General features: G+C 41.4%; 1 protein-coding gene across 3 annotated transcripts in view; it reads left to right on the top strand.

The window, feature by feature from the left end:
- The first annotated feature begins 404 nt into the window (after window positions 1–404).
- The window catches only part of LOC114707476 (nesprin-1), a 280,202-nt gene continuing 257,014 nt past the window's right edge, over window positions 405–23,592 (top strand). Inside the window, exons 1-2 of one of the 3 annotated variants that reach the window (XM_028890206.2) lie at window positions 405–707; window positions 9,082–9,365. In XM_028890206.2, the coding sequence (XP_028746039.2) occupies window positions 9,299–9,365 (67 nt within the window). In that variant the 5' untranslated portion in view covers window positions 405–707; window positions 9,082–9,298. The remainder of the gene's footprint in view (window positions 708–9,081; window positions 9,366–23,592) is intronic. The other 2 variants (XM_037200367.1, XM_037200368.1) reach the window with 2 other exon arrangements.

Here is a 23,592-nt window from a genome sequence, read left to right as displayed (position 1 = left end):
TCAGAGGCCAGTTGTGCTGCAGAAAACACGGGCAAAAGTTACCAGCCAGTAGCATGTAGCATCCCTAAGCTGCTGAGACCACCTTGTCCCCCAGGAAGGGGACCCCTTGGCAAAGGCTCGCGCAGAAAGTGGGTCACAGAAGGACTCTGTCTGACAGAGGAGAGTCAGTGGCCAAGCTTCTCTAGGAGGTAGGGAGAAGCCGGCAAAGCGCCTCCGGGTCCCCGCCCCTAGCTCTGCGTGGTGACCTGCACATCCTGGGGCTGAGGAGGGGGTGTGGCGGGCGGGGTTGGGGGCGGAGGTGCTGGGCGGGTGCTCAGAAGCTGAACCCCGCCAGGGCGACCTCCGCTGGCGACAGGAGCAGCAGCTGCAGGGGGCGGGAGGTGGGGGAGGCCTAACCCCCTGGTGTGCAGCCTGGAGGAGGGACCGATCCGATCCTCTAGGCAGGCAGGGAGGGAGGGCAGAGCCACCAGCAGCCAGCGCAGAGCAGTGCGTGTGTGCGCCAGCCAGGAGCACCGGCCCACACCGGGCTGGAATTGTTGTACTCTGTCACCAGGGCATCCTGGCTCCTGCAGCCCTGCAGACAGCGCCGGAGCCCCGGTGACAGGGCCAGGGTAGCAGCGCGTAGACCCGGAGCCGCACGCAGCTGGGAGGAGGCGTTCGCTCGCGCGTCACCTCGCTGCTTGGAACCTGAATAAGGCCGGATCAAGGTAAATAGCGAAGGTAGAGACAAGAGAGGAGAGAGATGGAGGAATAGACAGGTGCAGGGCAACACACTGCACCAAGTTTGTGCTCGCAGGCTGACGCGCCGGAACCTCAGGGAGAGGGGGTGGCGGCGGTGTGTGTACGTGTGTGACACTCCTGGAGAAGGCGACAGGGAGGTTGGCTAGCCTCTTTGCCTCTCGTACGTACATATTCCTATTAATACCCGCTCTCTGAGTTGTTGTCATTTCCGCTCACTGCACATCCCCGGGGCGCCAGAGATGCCCAAACGGCAGGCAGCCACCCTCTTATTGTTGCGGTCCTCACTGTTGCTACTATGAGACGGGAGATGCGAGCGTTGAACAAATTCTAGGACCCTCCCTTCCTCCACCCCCAGACTATTTTAAGAAGGGCTGGGGGGAGGGAAGATGGGTAGCGGAGAGCCTCGGGCTGGAAGACTGCGTGGAGGCCCAGGAGACTTCCCTGGTGCATGCAGTTGCTTCCAGGCAGAGCCTACACTAGAGGGCAAGATAACTTTCATCTACTCTCCAAAAAGACGTTTGCCAGAGAGGCTCTGCACCTCTGAGGGAGGAGTCCTGGGAAATGGCGGTTCACGGGGAGGCAGGTGCATCATGGCAAAGGGCAGGAAAGTGCAAAATGCAGCAGCTACCAGAGGCCCATTGAGGAAACACCCCTGGGAAAGGAGGCTGGGTTGGGTATAACTGCTTGATCTTCAAGTTCAAGTCTGGTCCATATCAGGTACATCCTATTGAGAAATATCAAATATTCAACCCTAGCTCCCTGGATCGTGTTTTGATGAGCTTTTCTGTTTGGGATGGAAAACTTTTATGTATCTGAAAATATCCTGTGAATGCTACCAAAAAAAATTACTTTTAAAGGCCCACTTATTTCCCTCTTGACCTAAGGGGAATCTACTTAATGTAGATTCAACTCAACATTTGATATGGGAGCCAGATCGATACCATTGAAAACACAATTTTCAATCAGGTAAAGGTTATTAATATGACCTATATCTCTATGAAATGCTGATTTAATTGTGAGTCATGAGGACTGTTCTCTGTGAGAGGCCCTTTATTCTCCATGATAAAACAATTATTAATGTGGATAAAAAGTTCCTGACATCAGAACATGCAACTAAGATGCACATCCATTTTTCTTGTGTTAATGTCTGTTTATATTACTTTGTGGCAGATGAAGAACAAAATGTGCCTGGTCATGACTAACTTAATATGTTTCCTGTTGAAGATAAAAAAAAAATATTCAGACTGATTGTGATAGTATTAGGCATTAAGAAACACTTGCTTACCCCAGGGGGTTAGAGCCTCATTTGTATCTTTTTTAACTAAGGACTCTTTACAAGCTGTCTCAAGATCCCCACTGTCCCCTAGGAAGAGCTCTTCTCTTACTCCCAGGGAGTATGAGGTTCAGAAAAAGCTAGTTTACCATGTCCAGATCATCTAGAACTGCTGGCTGCTGGCTACCTTACTGGGTCCTGCATTTTCATAATTACCCAGTATACCCAGCATCCTACAAGGAGAAGGTATGACTGGGCAGAACCTAAGAAGCCCATCACCAGGCAAGGTGAGTGGCATGCTCACAGCTCCAGCTCCAGCTGCCACACCCAGTGGCCTGCCTGTGACTGGCATGCAGGACTCAAGGCTGGTTTGTGTGGACATCCTCCTCTTAACTATTGGTGCTTCCTTGCGGTTGAATCTAACGAGAACTATAACGTTGAGCAAGAGGTGAAATGCATGCATACCCCAAAGTAAGAAACAAGGGTGGCAGATAGCAAGGGGTGTAATTCGTACGCTGAGCTTAAATTCACAAAAGTTGAATCATGACACTGGTTTTCAGCTGGGCTGCCTTGTGATTATTTTTTCTTGTTCTTATCTTTCTATGAAAAATATAATTTCTTCTTACTATCCCAAGTAGTTCTTAATTGTGAATAAGGAGCAGCACTTTCCTGACAACCTCCATGCATACATTAATACTATACTTTAGTAGCCCAAGGGAGTCCTTTTCTGGTTTTAGCCATCTTAATGCTTATTAATTCATGCCAGTACTAATGGGTGGGCAGAGGAAAAGATCGTGTTTAAAATTGTGCATTATTTTGAACTTACTCCCATAACTAACTTTATTAGAAAGGAGAGTAAGATAACTTCAGTTTAAATCATGGATTTCTCTACATACTGAGGCATTTAATGAATAGTCACACTTCATTGCAAACTTATTTGCATGCTTATGGTCTCAGTTCCGGATTTCTGTGTATAAATTAGTGAGATCACGCCTGGTTAACGCCTGGTTGGACTTTCCTGCTAATGTCTCCTAGTACTGAAAATGCTCCTTGTATTGCACTGAGGTGAACCTCTGCGATCCAGGACTACCTCTCCTACTGCCTTCTTCAGTTTACCCCCTTTTAGTTGCACAAACAAGGGAGTGCTGGAGTAGCCTATTGTGCCTTTTGAGTCAAGTCGGGGAAAAGTGGCATCGTGATATCTCATCACTGAGCTTTTCACAGGTGCAGGTGTTGAGAGGAGAGGATCGCTCAGGTAGAGAATCCAAACAACAGAGGCTGAAGTGCCTCTGCCCCCTGCGACACCAGTACAGCAGATGGTGGCTGGTCCCACACTGACCTGGGCGGCACCTTTACAAAGCCAGCCTACTTTGTTTGTGTCTGTCATCTACTGCTTTGCTACCTAAGCAAGAGGAGGGCTTGTCTGCCTTCCTTGCTGACTGCGCCGACTGACTAGATATTGTATGACTATCCCTCACAAATAGTTTCTTTATTACATATTTTCTGTGAAACAATAGACATGGGAATCCTACTTTTCTGTGTAGTAAGGGAGATGTATGTAGCCACAACAAACCTCAGTGGTTCCTGGGAAGATGTGGAGATGGGGCAAGGACTGTCCTATCAATTGGCATACAACCCACTGATGATGTCCTTTCTGTCCATCAACCCATTGATGTCCTTCCTGTCCATCCCAATAACTTAGCCTTACCTCCCATCTCCACATCCCTCATCTTGTAATCTCTTGCATCTATTGAAAACCACCTTTATGACATTGGCAAAGTGAGATAGATCAGGGTAGTTCTGGACCTGCCCTTCATGATGTGCATAGACAGTTCATGTCCATGTCTGTTGCTGCAGAGTCAGTCTCTTCAAGGGCCTAAGGACCACGAGTCCATAGTTTCCTGGCTGTCACTCATACTATTGGCAAGCACAGTTGGGAGCTCTTTCCTAGTTTTGGATGACTTCTCACATCACAGGTAGAGAAAACAAGGCAAAGAAAGAAAAAGAGAAACCAGTGGTTTTTTTTTTTTTTTTTTTTTTTTTTTTTTTTTTTTTTTTTTTTTTTTTTTTTTTTTTCTGAAGCCACACGCACTTATTTATTTTGGCAGTGCTGGGGATGAACCTAGGGCCTTATGCGGGAGGCAAATGGCCGGCCTATCACAGAGTCTCACAACCCCAATCCCATGCTTACCTTTCCAAAACTTAATTTAAGCAGGATAAAATTAAACACAAATCTTCACAAGTTAGCTCTACATTATTGGTAAGAAAGCAAGGCTCATGGAAGTTTATGCTCCTTAAGATTGTGTGAACAGGGTTGAGGAGATGTCAGTGAAATGCTTTCTACAGAAGCATGAGGATTCTTAGAGCCCACCTAAGAACCAGACACCATGGTACGTGATGGACATAGTAGGATTTGTGGGCTTCACTGGCCAGCCAGTCAAGCTGAGCTGCTGTAGGTTCAGGGAGAGACGGCATCTCAGAAAATATGGTGGGGAGTGATTGAACAACACCAGATATTGAATATGGCTTACTCTTCCTCTCTCTCTCTCTCTCTCTCTCTCTCTCTCTCTCTCTCTCTCTCTCTCTCTCTTTCTCTTTAAATTCCCTTTTCATTAATTTGAAATTTCTTATTAATCACATGACCCTGTTGTGCCAGTCAAAAGCAAGCAAAGCATAAATTTCACAATATCGGGTGCGTGTGCATTGGCAAATGATGAAAAGTGAAATAGTTTATCTCAGCCCTGAAAAAAGGAAGGATATTGCACCAACTCTGTGTTAAAGAGGAAGGGGTTCGGTGGGGAGGCATTATTTCATAGAGCCAAAATATTATGCACTTGATGAAATAATTTTAAAAAATCCATATGGAATGTTCAGCACGTGTCCGTGGATATAGTTGGTGTCAATGGGTGAAAGGGGGAGGTGAGAAAAGTTGAAGTCCCGGGATTCGGGTGCAGTTCTTAACACGTACAAGGTCCTAAGTGCCAGCACTACAGGAAACAAACAGAACATGTTCCAGTCCCTATGCCGGTGATGCTGGCACCCTTGTTAGAGTGAAGCAAGCTTACGGTGTGATGAGAATGAGCCAACATGTACTTACCCTCTCATATGGATTATTACTTCTAAAGCAATATGGACTGGGGCAGCCAGAGAAGGCACAGGGAAAATGGCGTCCTAGGTGAAGTAATTCGTGATGCCGTTTCTTTCTTCAGCTTGGATTTTTTGACCGAGAGGTGATATAAAGGGACCTTAAGACCCCTCCAAATATTACTGATTGCACTATGAATCCTTAGTGTCTCCTAAGACACCTCAGTCTCCTCTATCCACCATGGGAATGTATCTTCCCAGATCCCGTACTCTTGGCTGTCCCAGACCTGCCTAATCCTTGCTGACCCTTCAGCAACCTTTGTAAAGTTCATTTCTTCCATATTTCTTCAACTTTATCTTCTATTCACTGTCTCTCCTATCCGTTTCCCACCTTTATTCATGAGATGTCTTCCTTACCCAGCTTCCTGGGTCTTCCAACCTTAGCCACCCCAAATATAACCTTGAAAATAGTAGTCAGGTTGGGAATGTAGCCACGTTAGTAAAGTGCTTGCCTAATGTGAACAAAGTTATCATTCCGATCTCTAGAGTGGCACAAATGATGCAGAGTAGTGCACATTCATAATCCCAGCACTGGAGAGTTGAGAGCAGGAAGATAAGTTCAAGTTATCCTCAGCTCCATGTCAAGTTCAAGGCCAGCCTGGGCTCCATGAAATCCAGTCTCAAACATACAAGCATCAGTAGTTGTAATTCTAAATGATATCTTCTCATTGCTGGCCCAGGGTCCCTGACTGACTTCTTGGTGAGAACCAGAGCCATGCTTCTGAGCATGCCTGAAGGGCCTTCTGCCCTCTTCCTCCACCAAAGCATAGTAGTACTTCAGTAACAAGTGTCAGGGCATAGTACTTCAGTAGTGAGGTACCATGCTGTTTCTCATGCTAATGCCTTTCCTGAACGAGGCGCAGCCTGGGAAGTGGCTTACATCTTTTCACTTGATCCACTCACCCAGACTCAGCTTAGATGTGAAGTCCATCTCAGGGCATCATTCCAGAACCCCGAGATGGTCATAGTCCCCATCTTCTGTGTCCCTGTAGTTTTACATTCATACTTGCTCCTGGGATTTTTTTTTTTAAATTTCTCTTCTACATCCCATCTCACTATGTTCCACACTCCTCCGTTCTGCGCCACATTTATCTGTATGGTCTCAACTCTGAGCTCAGGATTTCAGAATGTGTGATCTATGCGGTGGCAGCAAAACTGGGTACATGTGAACAGAAGCAGAGAAATTATAGTTTCATGTGGGGAGAAGTGGGATCAGTTTAGTCTAGGATTAGTCTTTTTGTGACATGGATGTGAACAAGAGGAAGGAGAGAGATGCATTGATATACAGAAAACAAAACAAAACAACAGCAACTTTTTAAACTTGCACTCCTGGGGAGAAAGTGTGGGGCTGCCTTAATCATCAGTGAACTCCAGAGTTGATTAGGGATGGGTGTTGTAGGGTAGCTAGATTGAAACAAATTTCTGTCTTAAGTTTTTCTTAGTGTCTGGGATTAAACTAAAGGCTTGCACAGACTAGGCAAGCAGCCTAGTATTCAACTATATTCCAACCCAATTTCTTCCTTCTCCTTTACTGTGTGTTATGAATAGTGATGTCAATAGATACACACGTGGTGGGTAGATTCTAGATAGGTAAGTCGACATGGATGGAGATCATGGAGTCATATCCTTGCATCTTAAGGAAGCCGACTTTCTAACCCTTCGAGGAGTGAATTATGATGAGGTCCCCTGAAATGCTTCTCCTACTTCTGGTCTGCTAAGTACAGTAGCTCTTGCATGTAGGCAGGTGGAATGCTTTCCTACAGGAGATACGATCTGTTATTCGGTTGAGGTATAGGTCAGGATGCATGGTTATATATAGTTATTTCCTCCCCCTCCACACCTCTTGAAGATCCACCCACTGAATAATACATCTCTCACTTTCAAGATGCCAAGTGCTGAGTCCTACTCCTTATACATATTCTTTCCAGTAGCCTCTGTCTCCCTAGCTCAGTGGGTCTCTGTCTCCTGAACTGAAGTGAACAATTAGTGAGGTCTTCCTCTTCAGCACACCCTTTTGACATCTGAACACACATGTAATGTTTTCCACCCATTTGCAGACGGGCACCTCCAAAAGATACGACCAGTTTCACATTGATGCAGTTCCAACCAGAGCCCAATATGCATGAGTATTTATAATGTCACTGAAAATAAATATCAATTTGTTATTGTGTCTAATTACTTGTCAATCCTTTTATTCACTCATTATATGCTATTAAAGCACATGTAGAGTCATTCTACTTTATTTTTTCCCTTCAAGCGAATGGAACATCCCGTGTGTGTGTGTGTGTGTGTGTGTGTGTGTGTGTGTGTGTGTGTGTTGCACTTGCTTTAGACTTTTTATTTGGCCATTGTCCTTTTTCTCCCAGCCCCATTCCTATTTTCTCCCTCATCATCACGTCCTGGAGACACAGAGTGACTGACCATAAAGATTGGCTGTACACAGGCCTCAGTATGACCTTCGTTGAGTTTCTGTCTCTGGAGGCATTACTCTTCTTTCTAATTGTCTTGTTCAAAGCAAGACTTTGTTCAGCTTATCCCAGGGTTAAGAAACCCTTGTTCACAGTACATTTCTCAATGTCAAGGTTTCACTAACTACTTGCCTACCCCCTTTTCACCACCTAGAATGAAGTGAGCAATTGCACCAGCAAAGCAGAGAATCAAGAGAGGTGTTAGACAGACAATGTGTCATCTGGTTAACTCATCCCTATCCCAGTCTTACTTTGGAATCTTTCTGTATTAGAAAGAAAAAAAAATTAAGCCAGGCCTAATTTTACTTCCTAAAATGAGAATATTTGGAAGTGATATTTAGAGTGAAATAATTTATATATTTATATGTTTTGTTATTTGTTTTAATTTTTGAGGTAATATCATGTATCCCAGGCTGGGCTAGAAAGCCCTTCCCTTCATTCCCATGTAGACAATGATGACCTTGGATGCATGGTCCTCTTGCTTCTACATCTTGAGCACTGGAATTACAGGCCTGGGCCACTATGTCTGGGTTATGATTGGTGAGGATTGAACCTAAGCCTGTTCATATGCAGACAGACAGGCTGCCAATGAAGCTATACCCTTAGCTCTATCTATCCTGCATTAATTCATCAAATTGTTATCAGAAGCTAGGACACGATATCATTCTTGGAAGATACAATGAAACAATAAAAAATGTCTCTAAAACAATTAAAATCGCATAGATAAGGGGATTTCTAAACATCAAGAAATGAGGTTCAGCATTTTGATTGTAAGTTATAAATTAGTAAATTTTCACTTTAAAAAGCAAACAGTACAAGCGAGCCTCTCTTGTGCAGAGTACATTTCTCAATGTCAAGATTCACTAGCTGACTTGCTTCAGGCAACCTACTTTCTGTTTTATTTTATCACATATTGTATTAGTTACTTTTCTGTTACTCTGATAAAATAGCATGACTCAAAGGAACTTAAGGAGAAAGGGGCGTATTTTAGCTTATGGTTCCAGAGGCGAAGCCAAAATGCATCGCGGTGGGGAAGGTATGGCCTGGTAGCAGGTGTGGGAAACAGAGAAATCACATTTCATCCATACAAGGAAGCCAAGAGAGGAACCAGAACTTGGAGTGAAGCTGTTAACCCTCAAAGCCCATCTCCACTGATATTCTTCCCCCAGCAAGGCTCCGCCTCTTGAAAGGTCCCATAACCTCCCAAATAGCTCCACCAAACAGGGATCATGTGATAAATACCTGAGTCTATGCAGGGTGCTTCTCATTCAAACCACCACACATAGCATAGGAATTTTAGAGCTTGCTTAGTGCTTTAAACTTTCTAGTGTTTTCTCTATTAGTTGTTTCCCTTGATAGTGAGCCAGACATTACTAGAGTGCCGTAGGGGATCTTCTTTTGCACTGACTAAGGTGGATGTTTTTCATATTGTACTTTTGCCGGTTTGTTTTTCAGGTTCTCAGGTCTACCGAAGAACGCTCTCTTAGAACCGAAGGAGAACGTGTGGCCCACCGTGTTAGAACGCTGCCTCCTCACGGATCACCATGAGTACTTGGGGTTTCGCTGAGACTCGAAGGCTGTAGACAACACTGAATATGTCATCGGAAGCAGCGTAGTATCACCCTGCACGGGGGGACATCATTGGTGTCTGCTTCATGCTACAAGAAGAACCATGGCAACCGCCAGGGCATCGTCCAGATCCCATCGGGATATCACCAACGTGATGCAGAGGTTACAAGGTAAGCTGGAAATGTCGTTTTTAAATACGCTCAAATAAAAGTCGCAGTTTATCTCAGAATATCTTTTTTTCCCCTTGGTCTTTCATTCAGCTTTATGGAGTTATAGCAAAGAGACTAGACTGGGTGTCTTTCATTTTGGTATTTTTAATAAGTCCGTGCTATCTTGAAATGTCATGTGCGTCATGTGCAAAGATATAGCTCATTGTGATTGTGTCTCTGCTTTAGTGTCCAGTTGCAAAATCACTTATGCGAGTGCTGTCCTGATACGGTTGCCATGGTAATGCTGCACAAGCCACTCCCTGTCCAATCAGAGACCCAGGTTCACTGAGACTTTCCAGTCAGGTGCCCTAACCTTGTGCTTCTCTGTCTGTACTGATTGATTTGTGATATCAGTATTAGTTGGACCTCCATCCTGCTTATTGTTGAAGAATCTGTGTCCAATAAAACAACAGATCTGGCTGAAAATAGGACATAGACTGCCCCCCCCCCACCAAGACTGAAAGTTCTGATGGGTTTTATTCAGCATCAGTGATCTCAGACTTGAGTTGTACGTCTTGATCTGTGTGGATGGGATTGTGTCCTTTGACTATATGTCTTTGCCTGTATGCCTAGGAGAAAGTACTGAATCATATCATGCCCCAGTGGCATCGTTTACAAATGATGGAAAAGAACCTGATTAAGATCCCTATCAAAATGTGCAGAAGATTGTTTTGGTCGTGGAAGATTTACCTATGAGTTTGTTGAAGGTGAAATTTTCCAGCCAAGCTACAGACTGACAATAAAGAACAGATGTGGAAAGATTTGAAGGGACTCCTGCAGGGTCAGATTACAGTCCGACTCTGTATTCTTTATTTTGTCCTTGGTGAATGACAATCCCTGTTATGGAGGCCTTGATTGGGGGTGAGAGAGACTGAAGAGTATTTATGCTTTAATGTTGCTTTATTATTTTTTTTTGTAATGGATATATAAGTGGCTTTTCCTGAGAAATATGTGGAGGAGAGAAAAGAACTGGGGCTCCATGTCTACTCCACACCAGGTCTGCTTGATGTCTGTGCATTTACACATTTACACGTCCCATTTGCAAAACACAGACCCAGTCCCCCACTCTTGTACCCTCCCAGGACTATGTTGTGAAGCTCAAGGATATTAGATGAAATTTGTGATATAATCCATAAGTGCTGCGGTATGTTGAATTACTCAGATAGTCATAAAAGAATAATAGCTTTGTGATGTGTCACATTTGCTTTTTATTGTTTAGATTATTTTCAGAAGATTGTTAATGGTTTTATGTATTGAGTGCTGTGTAAAGCTGGTGGTTTTGTTATATAATTGAATGACTATACTTGTACATCTCTTTTTATCAAAGTTATAGAAAGTCAGAAGGATATCTGACAGTCAGAATGCGGAACCTTGAAATTTGGGAACATTTCTAAGCGTGGATCATCTTGTCTATATAGCTGATTGATAGGCAGGGGTGTGAGGTCTGCTGCAGAATGTCACCTCCATCAGGCTTCAATGGAAGAATGAGAAGGCAGGATGTGAAAATGATCTTGCTGTCTGTCTGCTACCACATTGATCTGCTGGGTTAATCCCGCTGATTCAGCCAGCAAAGGGCATTTTCTGTTCTCATTGTATGTCCCCAAGATGCTTTGCATCCACAAGGGGTTAGCCCTTCTGGCAAAGGAGATGAGTCATCTGTCAAGAGGATTTGGAAGCCCTGATTACTCATTGGAACCTACTGACAAGTGACCAAGATCCTCATAACTGAGGACTGGCATTATCGTCCAGAAAATTAAGACCAATGAAGAAATGGACTTAAGGAGAGATGAATTCGTACTAATTTAAACAGAGCCAGGTTTGCTGTTTTCAAAGTTAAAAATCTATAAGAACATTTTCTAGAGCCTTCATATCATTGCCTCGATAGATGACACACAATTTTTTTTATCCCTCCCCCCAGATTTTATTTTCACTTCAGAATCATGAATAACCAATAAAGAGCAAAGGACTTTCAACAATGGCAACCTGGCCTTGCCCTCTTGCTTATTTTGTCTATAGCTACGTTGTTGACTGTTTTCTCAGCTTTTAATGTGCAGTCCCAGCTCCCCGAATTCAAGCGCAGACACAGATTGTGACACAATTCTGCTGCTACTGTAGCAGTTCAATCTTTCACCTTTGCCAATATTTGTGCTTGTCTGAGCATAATGTTTTAGACTGGGATCCTGAATTATGGATGAGCAGTCAGACTGCATTGCAGAGTTCATTTACTCGTAAGAAAATAAATGTTCTATAACTTAGTCGATCAATTTCGATCTAAGCTTAAAGGAAAACATGGGAAGATATTATATAATATAGACATCTAAACATTTTAAATGCATAAAATTAGTGTATATATTATATATGTATGTATATATTTTAAATGCTAAGAAGACACACGTAATAGAAGTTCCTGGGATTGCCTTGGGTATACTGAAAAAAAGTTTCTCAACCCTTTTGTTTACAAATATTTTTGTAGGCAGAGACTGCATTTTAAAGATCTCTTCATAGTGCCTCTGGGTAGCATTTACTTAGAATATTTGTTGACTTTTTCGAGCTACTTCTCTTTTATTTGAAAATGTTGAATTTCATGGATTTCCAGATGAATATGTCAATGACAGGGTGTTATTGACATAATCTTACAGAACAAGTGCTAATTACCGAGACAGATGGCAATCAGCATGCTAAACCATATATAGAAAGCAGTCTCATAAGTGTGTAATGTTAAACCAGCATTGGTGGCACCCATAATCCAACACTCAGGAGGCTGAGGCAGGCCGATCTCTCAGTTCAAGGCCAGCCTGGTCTACAAAGCAAGTCCCAGAACCTCTAGGGCAACACAGAGAATCCCTGTCTTGAAAAACAAAAAACAAAAACAAACAAAACAACAACAAAAGAGTAATTTAAATCCTGGTGTTTGGTTTTCTCTAAGTCCACTATAAAACATCAAACTAACAAAGCACTTGATTGAAAAGTAGAATAAAATAATGAAGGCCTGGCGGCAGTGGCACACACCTTTAATCCCAGCACTTGGGAGGCAGAGCCACGCAGATCTCTGTGAGTTTGAGGCCAGCCTGGGCTACAGAGTGAGTTCCAGGACAGACACCAAAACTACACAGAGAAACTCTGTCTTGAAAAACAAAAACAAAAACAAACAAACAAATACATAAATAAAATAATGAAAAATGAAAACCTTACTTTCTTGCTATTTAAAATGAGGAAACAGCCGAGCGGTGGTGGCACACGCCTTTAATCTCAGCTCTTGGTAGGCAGAACTAGGCAGATCTCTGTGAGTTTGAGTCCACCCTTATCTACAGAGCGAGATCCAGGACAGGCACCAAAACTACACAGAGAAACCCTGTCTCAAAAAACCAAAAATAGGAGGAAACAGGAACATAAGGTAGGAGGAATCTGGCGCCCTGTGAAGTTTCTAATTCTTTTGTAATTCTTTGAGATGTGAAACTTTATCCTTTATTACTCTGATCCAGTGTCCCCTCTTATACAACTACAAAGCAATACCCAAGCCAAAATTATTCTATGATGACTGAAAGTCTGCCCGAGACTCCCCTGTCTTCCTGTAGGAATGCTCTGTAGCAGCATCTCAAGTTGAAGCAGACTTGCATCATTCCTCTGTGTTTTGGGAAATCGTAGATAAATAAGTGTTTGTTAACAAAAGCAATGAGTTAACCTCTTAAATACTGAACTTAAGATAAAATTAATCGGGGCTGGAGAGATGGCTCAGAGGTTAAGAGCACTGGCTGCTCTTCCAGAGGTCCTGAGTTCAATTCCCAGTAACCACATGGTGGCTCACAACCATCTGTAATGAGATCTGGCGCCCTCTTCTGTATACATAATAAATAAATAAATCTTTAAAAAAAAAAAAAAGATAAAATTAATCAAGACATTTAAAAGCAAAGGAAGAAATGATTTAAATCAGATACTAATTTGTCTACCCTTTAAAAAACATTTGAATTAGTGTTCAGTTATAAGAATGTTTGAACATAACACCCCTTAGAGAACACACAATAGTTCCCAAATGAGTGATTATAATATGTTGCCACTTAGCTATGTACGTAGTTTTGGAACTATGGTGTTTGGGGCATATTTGTGTGTTCGTGTTAATGTTAATTTTATGTGTACTAAAGTATCTGTACTTAACTACTGCTCTGTGCTGCAGATCTTTCTGTTTGTAGACCCATTTAATATATCCTGCTATATGAAGGCCATGGGCCTTCAGGGTGTTTACTGACCTACTTAATATTGGCAATAAAATGGAAAAACAATGTTAAATCCCAAACAGCCAAAGCTCCCAAACACCATTGTGTCAGCTAGTCAAATAAAAATCAAATTGAGTCATAAATTGTGTGTAAATAAATCTTGTATAAGGTATGGGTGTACTTTATGACACTTGAGATAGTTTAAAGGTTTATAAAATAACACATCCCAATGTATCATATGCCTCTGCATGAATTATTTTTAATATACTACTTTAAGATTCGTACCCACGTGACAATAAAATCATTTCTTTAACCTCTCAAGTGAAGTCTCAGCCAACTGCTTGACTTCCCCGTTCAAACATATCTAACTATTGGCAATTTTAGGTCTCTTATGTATCCTGTGTTTCAGCCATACCCTGAAGGTATGCTGGCTCTTCTGGGCACCTTCAGGATATGAGTTCAGCTCAGAGCTCCTGAAACTTGGTTACCTTCAAAGCCCAACTTAAATACAGCTGTGCCAGGGGAAGCTTTTTCTTCAATATGATAAGTAATTCTTACTCCTTGTTCTAAGTTTCTCCAGCACATGAGAGCACCACGATTGTAGGATGTATTGCTGCTTTGCAATTTTGAAAGTCTGGCCAAAGGAACTGGTGATTTTTGCAAACACATTATAAGTGCTTCCTGAGAGAGGCAAGCAAGTTGGTTTTCTGATTTTTTTTTTCTCACAACATGGCCGGGTAGAAAAGAAAAGATGGTCCAATAGTAGTGTATTCAAAGATAGAGGTGGTGAATGATGAGGGTTCAACATAGAAGATGAAATGCTACAGCCAATGTTGAAGGAAGGAGAGAGATGGGAGATTTGGGAGCCAAGGGGATGAGTCAGAGATGAAGTAATTGATGGTGTTTAATGTCCCTTATGTTTATGTGTGTCTCTTTCTGTAAGTTCATTGCATAAAAGACTGTATTTTACATACTGATTATCAGGCCTGAGTAGATACACCTTCATGAGCCTAAAGTTCAAAATCATTTCTAGAAAAACAAAAAATGGCTCTGCTCATGGCTGTAAGGAGTTTCAAGATCTCAGAAGTTGTTGAATAAGAGAAAGTCCTTAAGATCTCAGTAAATACAATTTTGTATTTTATGTAGACCTTAAGAGGAATTGGGACCTAATAGCAAGTTTTCTTCACTGGACACAAGACAACTTCCTGTCCTTATGGAGTCTGGTATCCTGCTCAGAACTAAATATGATCCTCATGAGACCAGGGCTACTCTTGATGTCTTTCAGACACCTGGATGGGACTGTCACTTCTCTCCCATGTCTGTCTTTATGCATCCCTCCCTCATGCATCTTCACTCACACTCCTTAGTTTTCTAGTTTATTTATTTTTTAAACTAATTATACACACACACACACACACACACACACACACACACACACACACACACACACATCCCTGCAGGCCAGACACCAGATCTCATTACAGGTGGTTGGGAGCCAACATGTGGTTGCTGGGAATTGAACGCAGGACCTCTGAAAGAGCAGCCAGTGCTCTTAACCTCTGAGCCACCTCTCTAGCCCCTCTAGTTCATTTTTTACATGTTGTTATAGTCGCTGACATTGCTCTCTTCAAATCTGCCTTTGTTTATTTGGCTCCTCCAGGGCTCAGCTTCCTGGGCATGGCAGAGAATGTGTGATGTCATATGTCATGTTTCAGAATATCTGAAACACTGTCAGAGCTATAAGATTTCCTCTCCTCAAAGGCACTGTCGCTAAATTAGAACAACCGTATTTCCATTTGGGAAAACGCTAATCAGTAACTGTGGTGGTAGCTCTTCAAACCTGACAGTCATGGAGCTGACTGAAACCTTGGATGTCCTCTGTATGATGGACAAAGTCTCCAGAGGTGACCACAGACTTTATAAAATGTAAAATAAAAGGAATCAGATAGCTATTAAGAAGAAAAAATAGACCTTCAATTTCCATGTTAGATCTTTTATATACTTTATGAGATTTAACAACAATAAAAAATATTTGCCTCCCAGGCTCCTGTTTTCTTTCAGATTGGGACTAATGAAGAATTAAACACTTTTTTTTTTCTGTGCACACTCCTATTTAAATACACAAACATCCCTTTCCCATTCTTTGAATGATAACCCATAGTTTAAGCAATTTGTAGATATTTAATTAACCATGTGCTATTTTATTTTAAGTAGTTGAGAAATTACAGTAAAAATATAGACAGACACTCAAAAAGACTGAAGATAGGCCAATAATATGGTTTTGTTTTCTTAGCTAAGTGAATAGAAACATAAAGAAGTTAGTGACATCTCAGAAAGATTCCACAGCCAGTGATATTTGTGTGACTTTGATCTATGTACAACAGCGTGTGGTTTCCATCTTAACTTGTGTTCTTTTTCTTCCCCTATTGTTCACAATGACCTCTTGGATTAAAAACAATTCCTTCCTCTTCTGATATCAATCTCTCGTGTTAGTAAACACTGGTCTCCACCCATGTGAAAAACAGTATTTACCTTGAATTCTGCAATCACCCACTTCTGTTTGCTTCCTTTCTCATCATAGGAGTCGCCAACGCTGTCCACATGACATCTGGGCTCCCTGTATCTGCCTGTTCTTCGTTGTTGTGTTGGCCTGCTCACTGACTTGGGGAGAATTCTGTGGTTCCCAGCGTTATCTCAGTTGTTTCTGCTATTGGTTTTGTTTGTGGTTGTGCATGCTCTCTCACATTGTGAGCCACAGCAGTCGTTTTTGCCAAGAACTACTCTAATCACACAGGCGCAGGTAGCATCTTCAGACCTTTTGCTTTTTCTGGGCTTCTCACAGATGATCTCATTTTATTCAGATTCCAGGGAGGTGGGCATGGATAGTCCACTGCATGACTATGCATGCACTGCTTGGATGGTAAGCAGCAAAGAGAAATTCTGACTGTGCTGCCAGAGTCAGGGAGCTGGGCAAGGCTCTACCCTGGATACTGTAGCAATGGATCTTCCACAGCTCCATTCCATTGTGTTCCTTTCCTTATTTGAAAGCTTGGACCAATTCTCTGTGACCCTCAAGGTCCTTCCATCATGGTTAAGACCAATCTTCACCACTGATCACCTTACTTTCATTGTGCTTCATCCCTGTATACTATGATGTTTCAGTCCCAGCCCCTTTCCAGCCAAGCCTTGAACTCACTTGTCTATTACATCACCCCCTTCCCCATCATTCTGTCTTTCCCAGGCTTCAAAGCCCAGCTCAAATATTCCTCTAGGAAATGTAAATACTGATTATGATCAGTCAGAATAAGACATTCTCTTTCTATGCTCTACTTTAAACAACTTCTATAGTAAAGCATCTGCTGCACCAGTGTGCATGGGTTTGCTCCTTTATCTATGCTTGTTTAGAATTTTAGTAACTCCAGAGTCGATGATTCAGCTTCTGAGATTTTTTTTTTTAACCACAATGCAGTGTTTATTAAGGGCTCTGTCTTCTCAGCTGTACCTTTATGCGTTTAAGAAATATTTCATGGATAGCCACTGAGCCCAGATCCTCTCAATAAAAACATGAAAATAGCCCAGAACACCTATGCTTAGGGAGCAACAAACTCCAGCAGTGAGAAGATAATTATCAAAGAATTGATTAACAGTGACAGATGTGATGATGAGTGAGTACAGACTTGATGAATGAGTGAGTCAGGAAATTTCCGCAGAATGGAGAGGTATAATTGCACAAATTTGGCAAGTGAAAAAACTGTCAAATTATTTTCTTGTGTTTTTTTAAAATTCTGAACTGAAGATTATTCATTTTTGATTATTGTTTTCTTCTTTTTATTTATTACTATTGTATTATTATTACTATTGATTATTATTTTGAGATAGGATTTTGCCTCATAGCTAGCTCAAACTTGTCTTGAATTTGCAGTGATCACCTGCCTCAGCTTCCTGAAAACATCTTGCTCTTATAAAGCACAGCTTCCTACATCTACATAAACTAGTCTGGTTACCTAGATCGGAAGTGTTTTTATAAATTATGGTTTGGTGTCTTACTTTGCGGATGAATGAAGAGAGTTCAGAACTATGAAGTGAGAAGCCAAGGGCATGAACAGATCTCAATAGGGTTCTTCTAGTCTCTATGAAATTGTAAGAAAATAAATAGTGCATACTTCTTTGAGGTTGTTCTTTTTCATAGTTGCTACAGATCTTGGGGTCTTCACAGACGGGAGACAAGTCTAGCTATATCATTTTCAGGGTCTAGGACAGTGGTTCTCAACCTTCTGAATGTTGTGACACTTTAATACAGTTCCTCCTGTTGTGGTGACCCCCCCAACCATAAAATTATTTTGTCACTACTTCAGAACTGTAATTTTGTTATTGTTATGAGTCCTAATGTAAATATGTGATATGTAGGCTATCTGATATGTGACCTCTGTGAAAGTTTGAGAACTGCTGGTCTGGAAGAAAAAGTGCAAACACAGAACTCATTGTTCAATTGCTAAGACTAATTTCATATGCAGCATAGCCTAAGTTGGTGTGGGGTCCACAGATGCAGGACTCTGCCATGTGACTCAGCTTGCACATCCGTGAAGTCAGCCCTGGGAGATGATACTCTGTAGGACTTGTGACCCTGGAGATGTTAGGCTATCCAAAAAGAGGTGGAAAGAATTAGGAGGAGAAATGAAATGTGAAGAGCTCCTTAAATCTAGATTTTTCTAAAATGCACCTTAAATTGGTTTCATATGGAAGAGAAAATGAGGGGACCATCTCTCCTCTTCATCTCAGCTCATGGCTAAGCTCACAGCTAATTCTTGAACAAGGTGAGCCAGACTCACCAAAGGTTAAATATCACTGGGATTATTAATGGCCTTATCTTTCGCAGTACAAAACAACCTACTATAAAAGTAGATTTGCTATCACTTAGTTTAAAATTGCCCATGTCTTCCTTCCAAGGGGAAAATCACTTTTAATATTATTGCTTATATTGTTTCACACCCAAAATATTTAGGTTATACTCAATGACCATGATGAGAGAGTATCAATTATTTTTATTTTTAGAAATACATTAACTAATTACATTCCTTTTATTAGTCCCTACATTAATAATACTGTAACAATTGTAATACTGTAATAATTCTGTAACAATTGTGATATATTGCTTTATAAAAAGATACATTGGGTAAAGGAAGTAGCTCAGTTGGTAGAATTCTGGCCCAGTATGAAGAAAGCCCAGGGTTTGATCCCAGCACTACATTAACTGAGTATGGTCGCCCAAGCCTGTAATCCCAGCACTCAAAAAGTGGAAGCAGGAAAATTCAGAGTTCAAGGTCACCTTCAGTTATTATGATAAGTTCCAGGCCAGCATGAGGCACATGGGACACTGTGTAAAACAAGAAAAGAAAGAAACAAATAAACAAAGAAAGAAAGAAACAATGAAAGAAAGAAAGGAAAGAGGAAAAGAAGAGGAGGAGGAGGAGGAGGAGGAGGAAGAGGAGGAGGAGGAGGAGAAGAAGAAGAAGAAGAAGAAGAAGAAGAAGAAGAAGAAGAAGAAGAAGAAGAAATTGCATTTTTTCCCTTTTCTATCTTTATCTCATTCAGCAAAGTTGTGAAAAATCCCTACAGAGTGCATGGGTCTTGAGTTTGCAAATCAAAAGGCAAGGAACCATTTTTGTTGGGAAATCATTGCCAAGTTCTTGGTTCTTATACAATATTAACGAGATACCCTGACATCATTCTGCACCGTGAACTAGTGATGCACCTGGTTCGTTCTCAACATGATTATGGGCTCCAACCTAACAGGAAGCATGGACATTTCAGACTGAAACACATACACTTTAATACCTGTCTTATCTCAGGAATCTATTCTATGCAATGCTTGCATCCCACTCGCATGATGACTACTTTTCAAAATAATCACTAACCCTACTGTCCTATTCAGACAAAGGATTGTCAATTCTGGTGAATTTTGAAATGTCACGTATTTTCTTTTTTTATTTTGTCCTTGTAAAAGAATCTCATAGTTCACAATTTATTGTTCTTATTTTTGAGATGAAATAACAAATTTCTAGAACAATGAAGTGAGTACTATTCACCTTTGAAGTGGAATGTGATGACATACTGTGGTCATAACTTTACTCAGTAGGCTGAGGGGGAGGGTTACTTGAGCCTACAATTTTGACTCAAGACTAAGTCACATAGCAAGATGTTAGAGGTTGGAAATTATATTAAAAATCAGACTTTGAGGATTCAACCTGATTTACAAACACGATGTGTGTTTTTAACAATTAATTGGGGGCCACCATTGAAATGCAAGTTTTCTGAGGAGTATACCATTTCGTGTTTTGGAGTGATAAAGATTATCTTCTCTAACTTATTTTTTTAAGATAAATAGTTCACGTTTCTGAGACTGATTAATGCAAAACCGTGCATTTAATTAAGGCAAAACAAGACTAGAACCTAGATCATATGTCTCTATGGCTATGAAATTGTCAATGAGCATAATTATATACTTCTCTAAAAAAATAAAGAATAAAAAAAGCTTGTTTAGCTCTTAAATGTTAATTATTTTAATATCTAGTTTCTTACCAAAACACTTAGGTCAAACTGATTAATCATGATGATAAATGAGCAATTAGTCTCCCTGCTTCCAACTATATTCATGCTAATTATACAGCTGAAGAGTGAGACTGATAGTGTATGCCTCATTTATATAAAGTTATGAACTTTATCCATCATATTAATTTTCTATTACTTCATTGAAATACCTGAAACAACAACATTCTCGGGAAGAAAGGCTTATTTTGGCTCACAGTTTTGGATATTACACTGCATGATTAAGGAGCCCCATTGCTTTGGGACTCTGGTGAAGGGGGTGGCAGATATGGTCAGGCCATGACCAAACAATGAAGAGAAATGGGACTGACTTGGGTCCTACAATGACATCTGAGGGCATGCCCTCATGTCACACAAACCTTCCAAAGGCTCACATTCTATGAAGTCATCGAATTTCCCAGTGATGCTACCAGGGACCATAGCTTAAACACAGGGCCACTGGGGGGGCCAGTCAACCTCAAACCATGGAACCAGTACTTAGGACATATTACAGATACTTTAGAACACACCCAGTACCTTGATAGGGATTTGTTTACCTGCCATGGGTTTTTGTTTTGTCTACTTTTTCCAGATAGGATCTTGTAAGATAGCCCAGCCAGGCTAGCCTTGAACTCATGATTCCTCTACTTCATCCTTCCCAGGGCTGAGATTATAGGCCTTTACCCTAATCCACACACACCTAGTATCTTTTTCAATTTTCAGAACATGCAACATGTTTCCTAAATATTTATTTACATTTTATTTGTTTTATTTGTTTATTTACGTGTGTGTGTGTGTGTGTGTGTGTGTGTGTGTGTGTGTGTGTGTGTCTATGTGTGTGTGTATACATGCAAGAGCACATATCACAACATACATGTGGAGGTCAGAGGACAACTTCCAGGAATCAGTTCGTTCTTCCTTCTGCATGGATCCTGGGGACTGAATCCTGGTGGTCAGCCTTGGAGGCAAGTGCCTTTATCTGTTGCAGGGTTTCTCCAGCCTTCTGAGCTCCTACTAAATGCATTTTAGATTAGCCAGTTCATTCACTGTGTGCCTTCGAAGGTTACTAGAAGTAGAATAGAGGTAATGGTTGAGATCGATCAAGAGAATGAGACAGAATACGAAGAAATAATATCTTTATTTTATATCAGTTTTAATTGTGACTTTCAGTGGGCCTGTGAAAACGAGAAGTTCCTTTAGAGTTCCTATTCGCTCTATTTGCCATTTGAACTGGTTATTGACTATTGGTCTAGAGTCTGGCAAACACCATTCCTCCTCTTGAAAACTTTGCTTGTATGTGTGATGAGTTTCTTTCCTCCTGTGTGATCTTGGTTTATAAAATGCAGCTATGGGACACAATCATTCGTTTTCCCTCCTATAGTTGGATATTTTTCTTCGGGCTGCCAGCTCACAAATAGTGACAGACAGACTGATTATTAATTATGAAAGCTTGGCCTTTGCTTAGGCTTGTCCCACTAGCTTTAATTAATCTACATTTTACCATGTGGCTTTTACCCTTCTTTCATTCTGTATGTCCGACTCCCTCCATGTCTTCTTAGCATCTCCTCTGCACCTTGATTATTTCCTCCTACTTTCTTTCTCTACTTGGAAGTCCTGCCTATACCTCCTGCCTAGCTATTGGCTATTCAGCTCTTTGTTAAACCAATCACAGCAATATATCTTCACACAGTGTACAAACATCCCACAACACCCTCCTTTACAGCACATATGGAAAAGTCTCAGTGTTTGAGATCCAGTCCAACCTTGGGGCTCCAACTCTGTCACTGCCATCTGTGTCCTGGCCCCTTAGGACCTTGACCATTGGGGAGACTGTCACAGTTTTGCCCTTGAGACGTTTCCCCAGAAGGTGCTATGGGCAAGGGTCAGCAGACTTCTGGAAGTCAATCCAAGATCCTTGTGGGTTCAATGTCTCTCCAGCTCATGCTGGACTGATCCTCCTGTGTAGGTGCTGGCCCCTCCCACTTTAGTTCTCCAGCCAGGTTTTAGGAACTAGGCCACAGTCTGAGAGAACTGCCAATGGGCTCCTCCCCTGTCACACTCCAGATGGCCCCAGGGTTGCAGGCAGCAAACTGGCTTGTTCCCCCCAAACCCTGCCAAGCCAGAGACTGTGAATGTGGGGGATGAAGGCTGCTCACTTCCTTCCCTGTGGCGAATCAGTGGGATATTTATACTACAGATTTGTAACGTTAACCCAGTCTTCATTAGGCTGGGGAATGCTGGCTTTTATTCCATGTTTACAATCTTTGAGAATAACAATTAGTAAGGATTACTTGTAATATTTAACTTTTGTCCTGGGAAGATATGAGCTATTTGAATAGCATGCTGTATTAGTTTAATATAAAACGAGATAAAACTGTAGTGAATATATTATATTGTACCATATATTTTTATTACATTTCATATACATACATATATACATACACACACATATATATTTCCAAGGGAGGAAATTTTCTTTTAAAATTTGTGAAAGTGTCAATCCTTAATCACAACTATATAAATAAATTTAAGTATAAGAACTCAGAAAAGAGCCGGGGGGTGGTGGTGGCACATGCCTTTAATCCCAGCACTCGGGAGGCAGAGGCAGGTGGATCTCTGTGAGTTTGAGGCCAGCCTGGGCTACCAAGTGAGTTCCAGGAAAGGCGCAAAGCTACACAGAGAAACCCTGTCTCGAAAAACCAAAAAACCAAAACAAAACAAAAAAAAAGGAACTCAGAAAAGTAAAATTGTGTCTGTGTTTCACACTCTACAGGAGACTTTCTTCCTAGAAAACTATCTTCAGAGTTTTAATGTGGAATTGGCTTTAAATGGCTTAGTTGTTGATACTCAAAACTGGAGTGTTTTAGTGGAAACATTGACTGAGCCTAAATAGCCACGAAATTGCTAGAATGCTGTTCTTCTCAGCAAAGCCACTTTGAAATCTGGCACTCACTAATGTGAGCCTTTATGTGTTTGATAAATACAACTATTTCCTGTTATCCAAAATAGCTCCTGATGTGGGTCAGATTATTGATGCAGAACACGGCCACACCCGCTCTGCTTCAAGGACAATCAGTACCCTGCAGTACCACTTTGCTGTCCTTTATGATTTAAGAGGGGGAAATGAATCTGTTTTGAAAACACAATTTCTTCTAACTCAGATTTCTCAAGATCCAGCCAACATAGAAAATAATAAAGAAAGAAAGTGATAAATCTCCCCCAACATGACTAGAAAGGTAGAGACTAGATGCATAAATAGACAGAAGAATATATTTTGCTGATTGTCTCTAATAGTTATGCATAAAAATTAATTTATGTTATGAATGCTGCTTTATAATCTGGGGCATTTGTAGAAAGCAATACATTATACATAGCTTCATGCATCAGTAAAT

Source organism: Peromyscus leucopus, chromosome 8a, assembly GCF_004664715.2.
Source record: "Peromyscus leucopus breed LL Stock chromosome 8a, UCI_PerLeu_2.1, whole genome shotgun sequence".
NCBI classification, from domain to species: Eukaryota; Metazoa; Chordata; class Mammalia; order Rodentia; family Cricetidae; genus Peromyscus; species Peromyscus leucopus.
The sequence above is the reverse complement of the archived record's forward strand: the minus strand, read 5'-3'. Positions and strand labels throughout refer to the sequence as shown.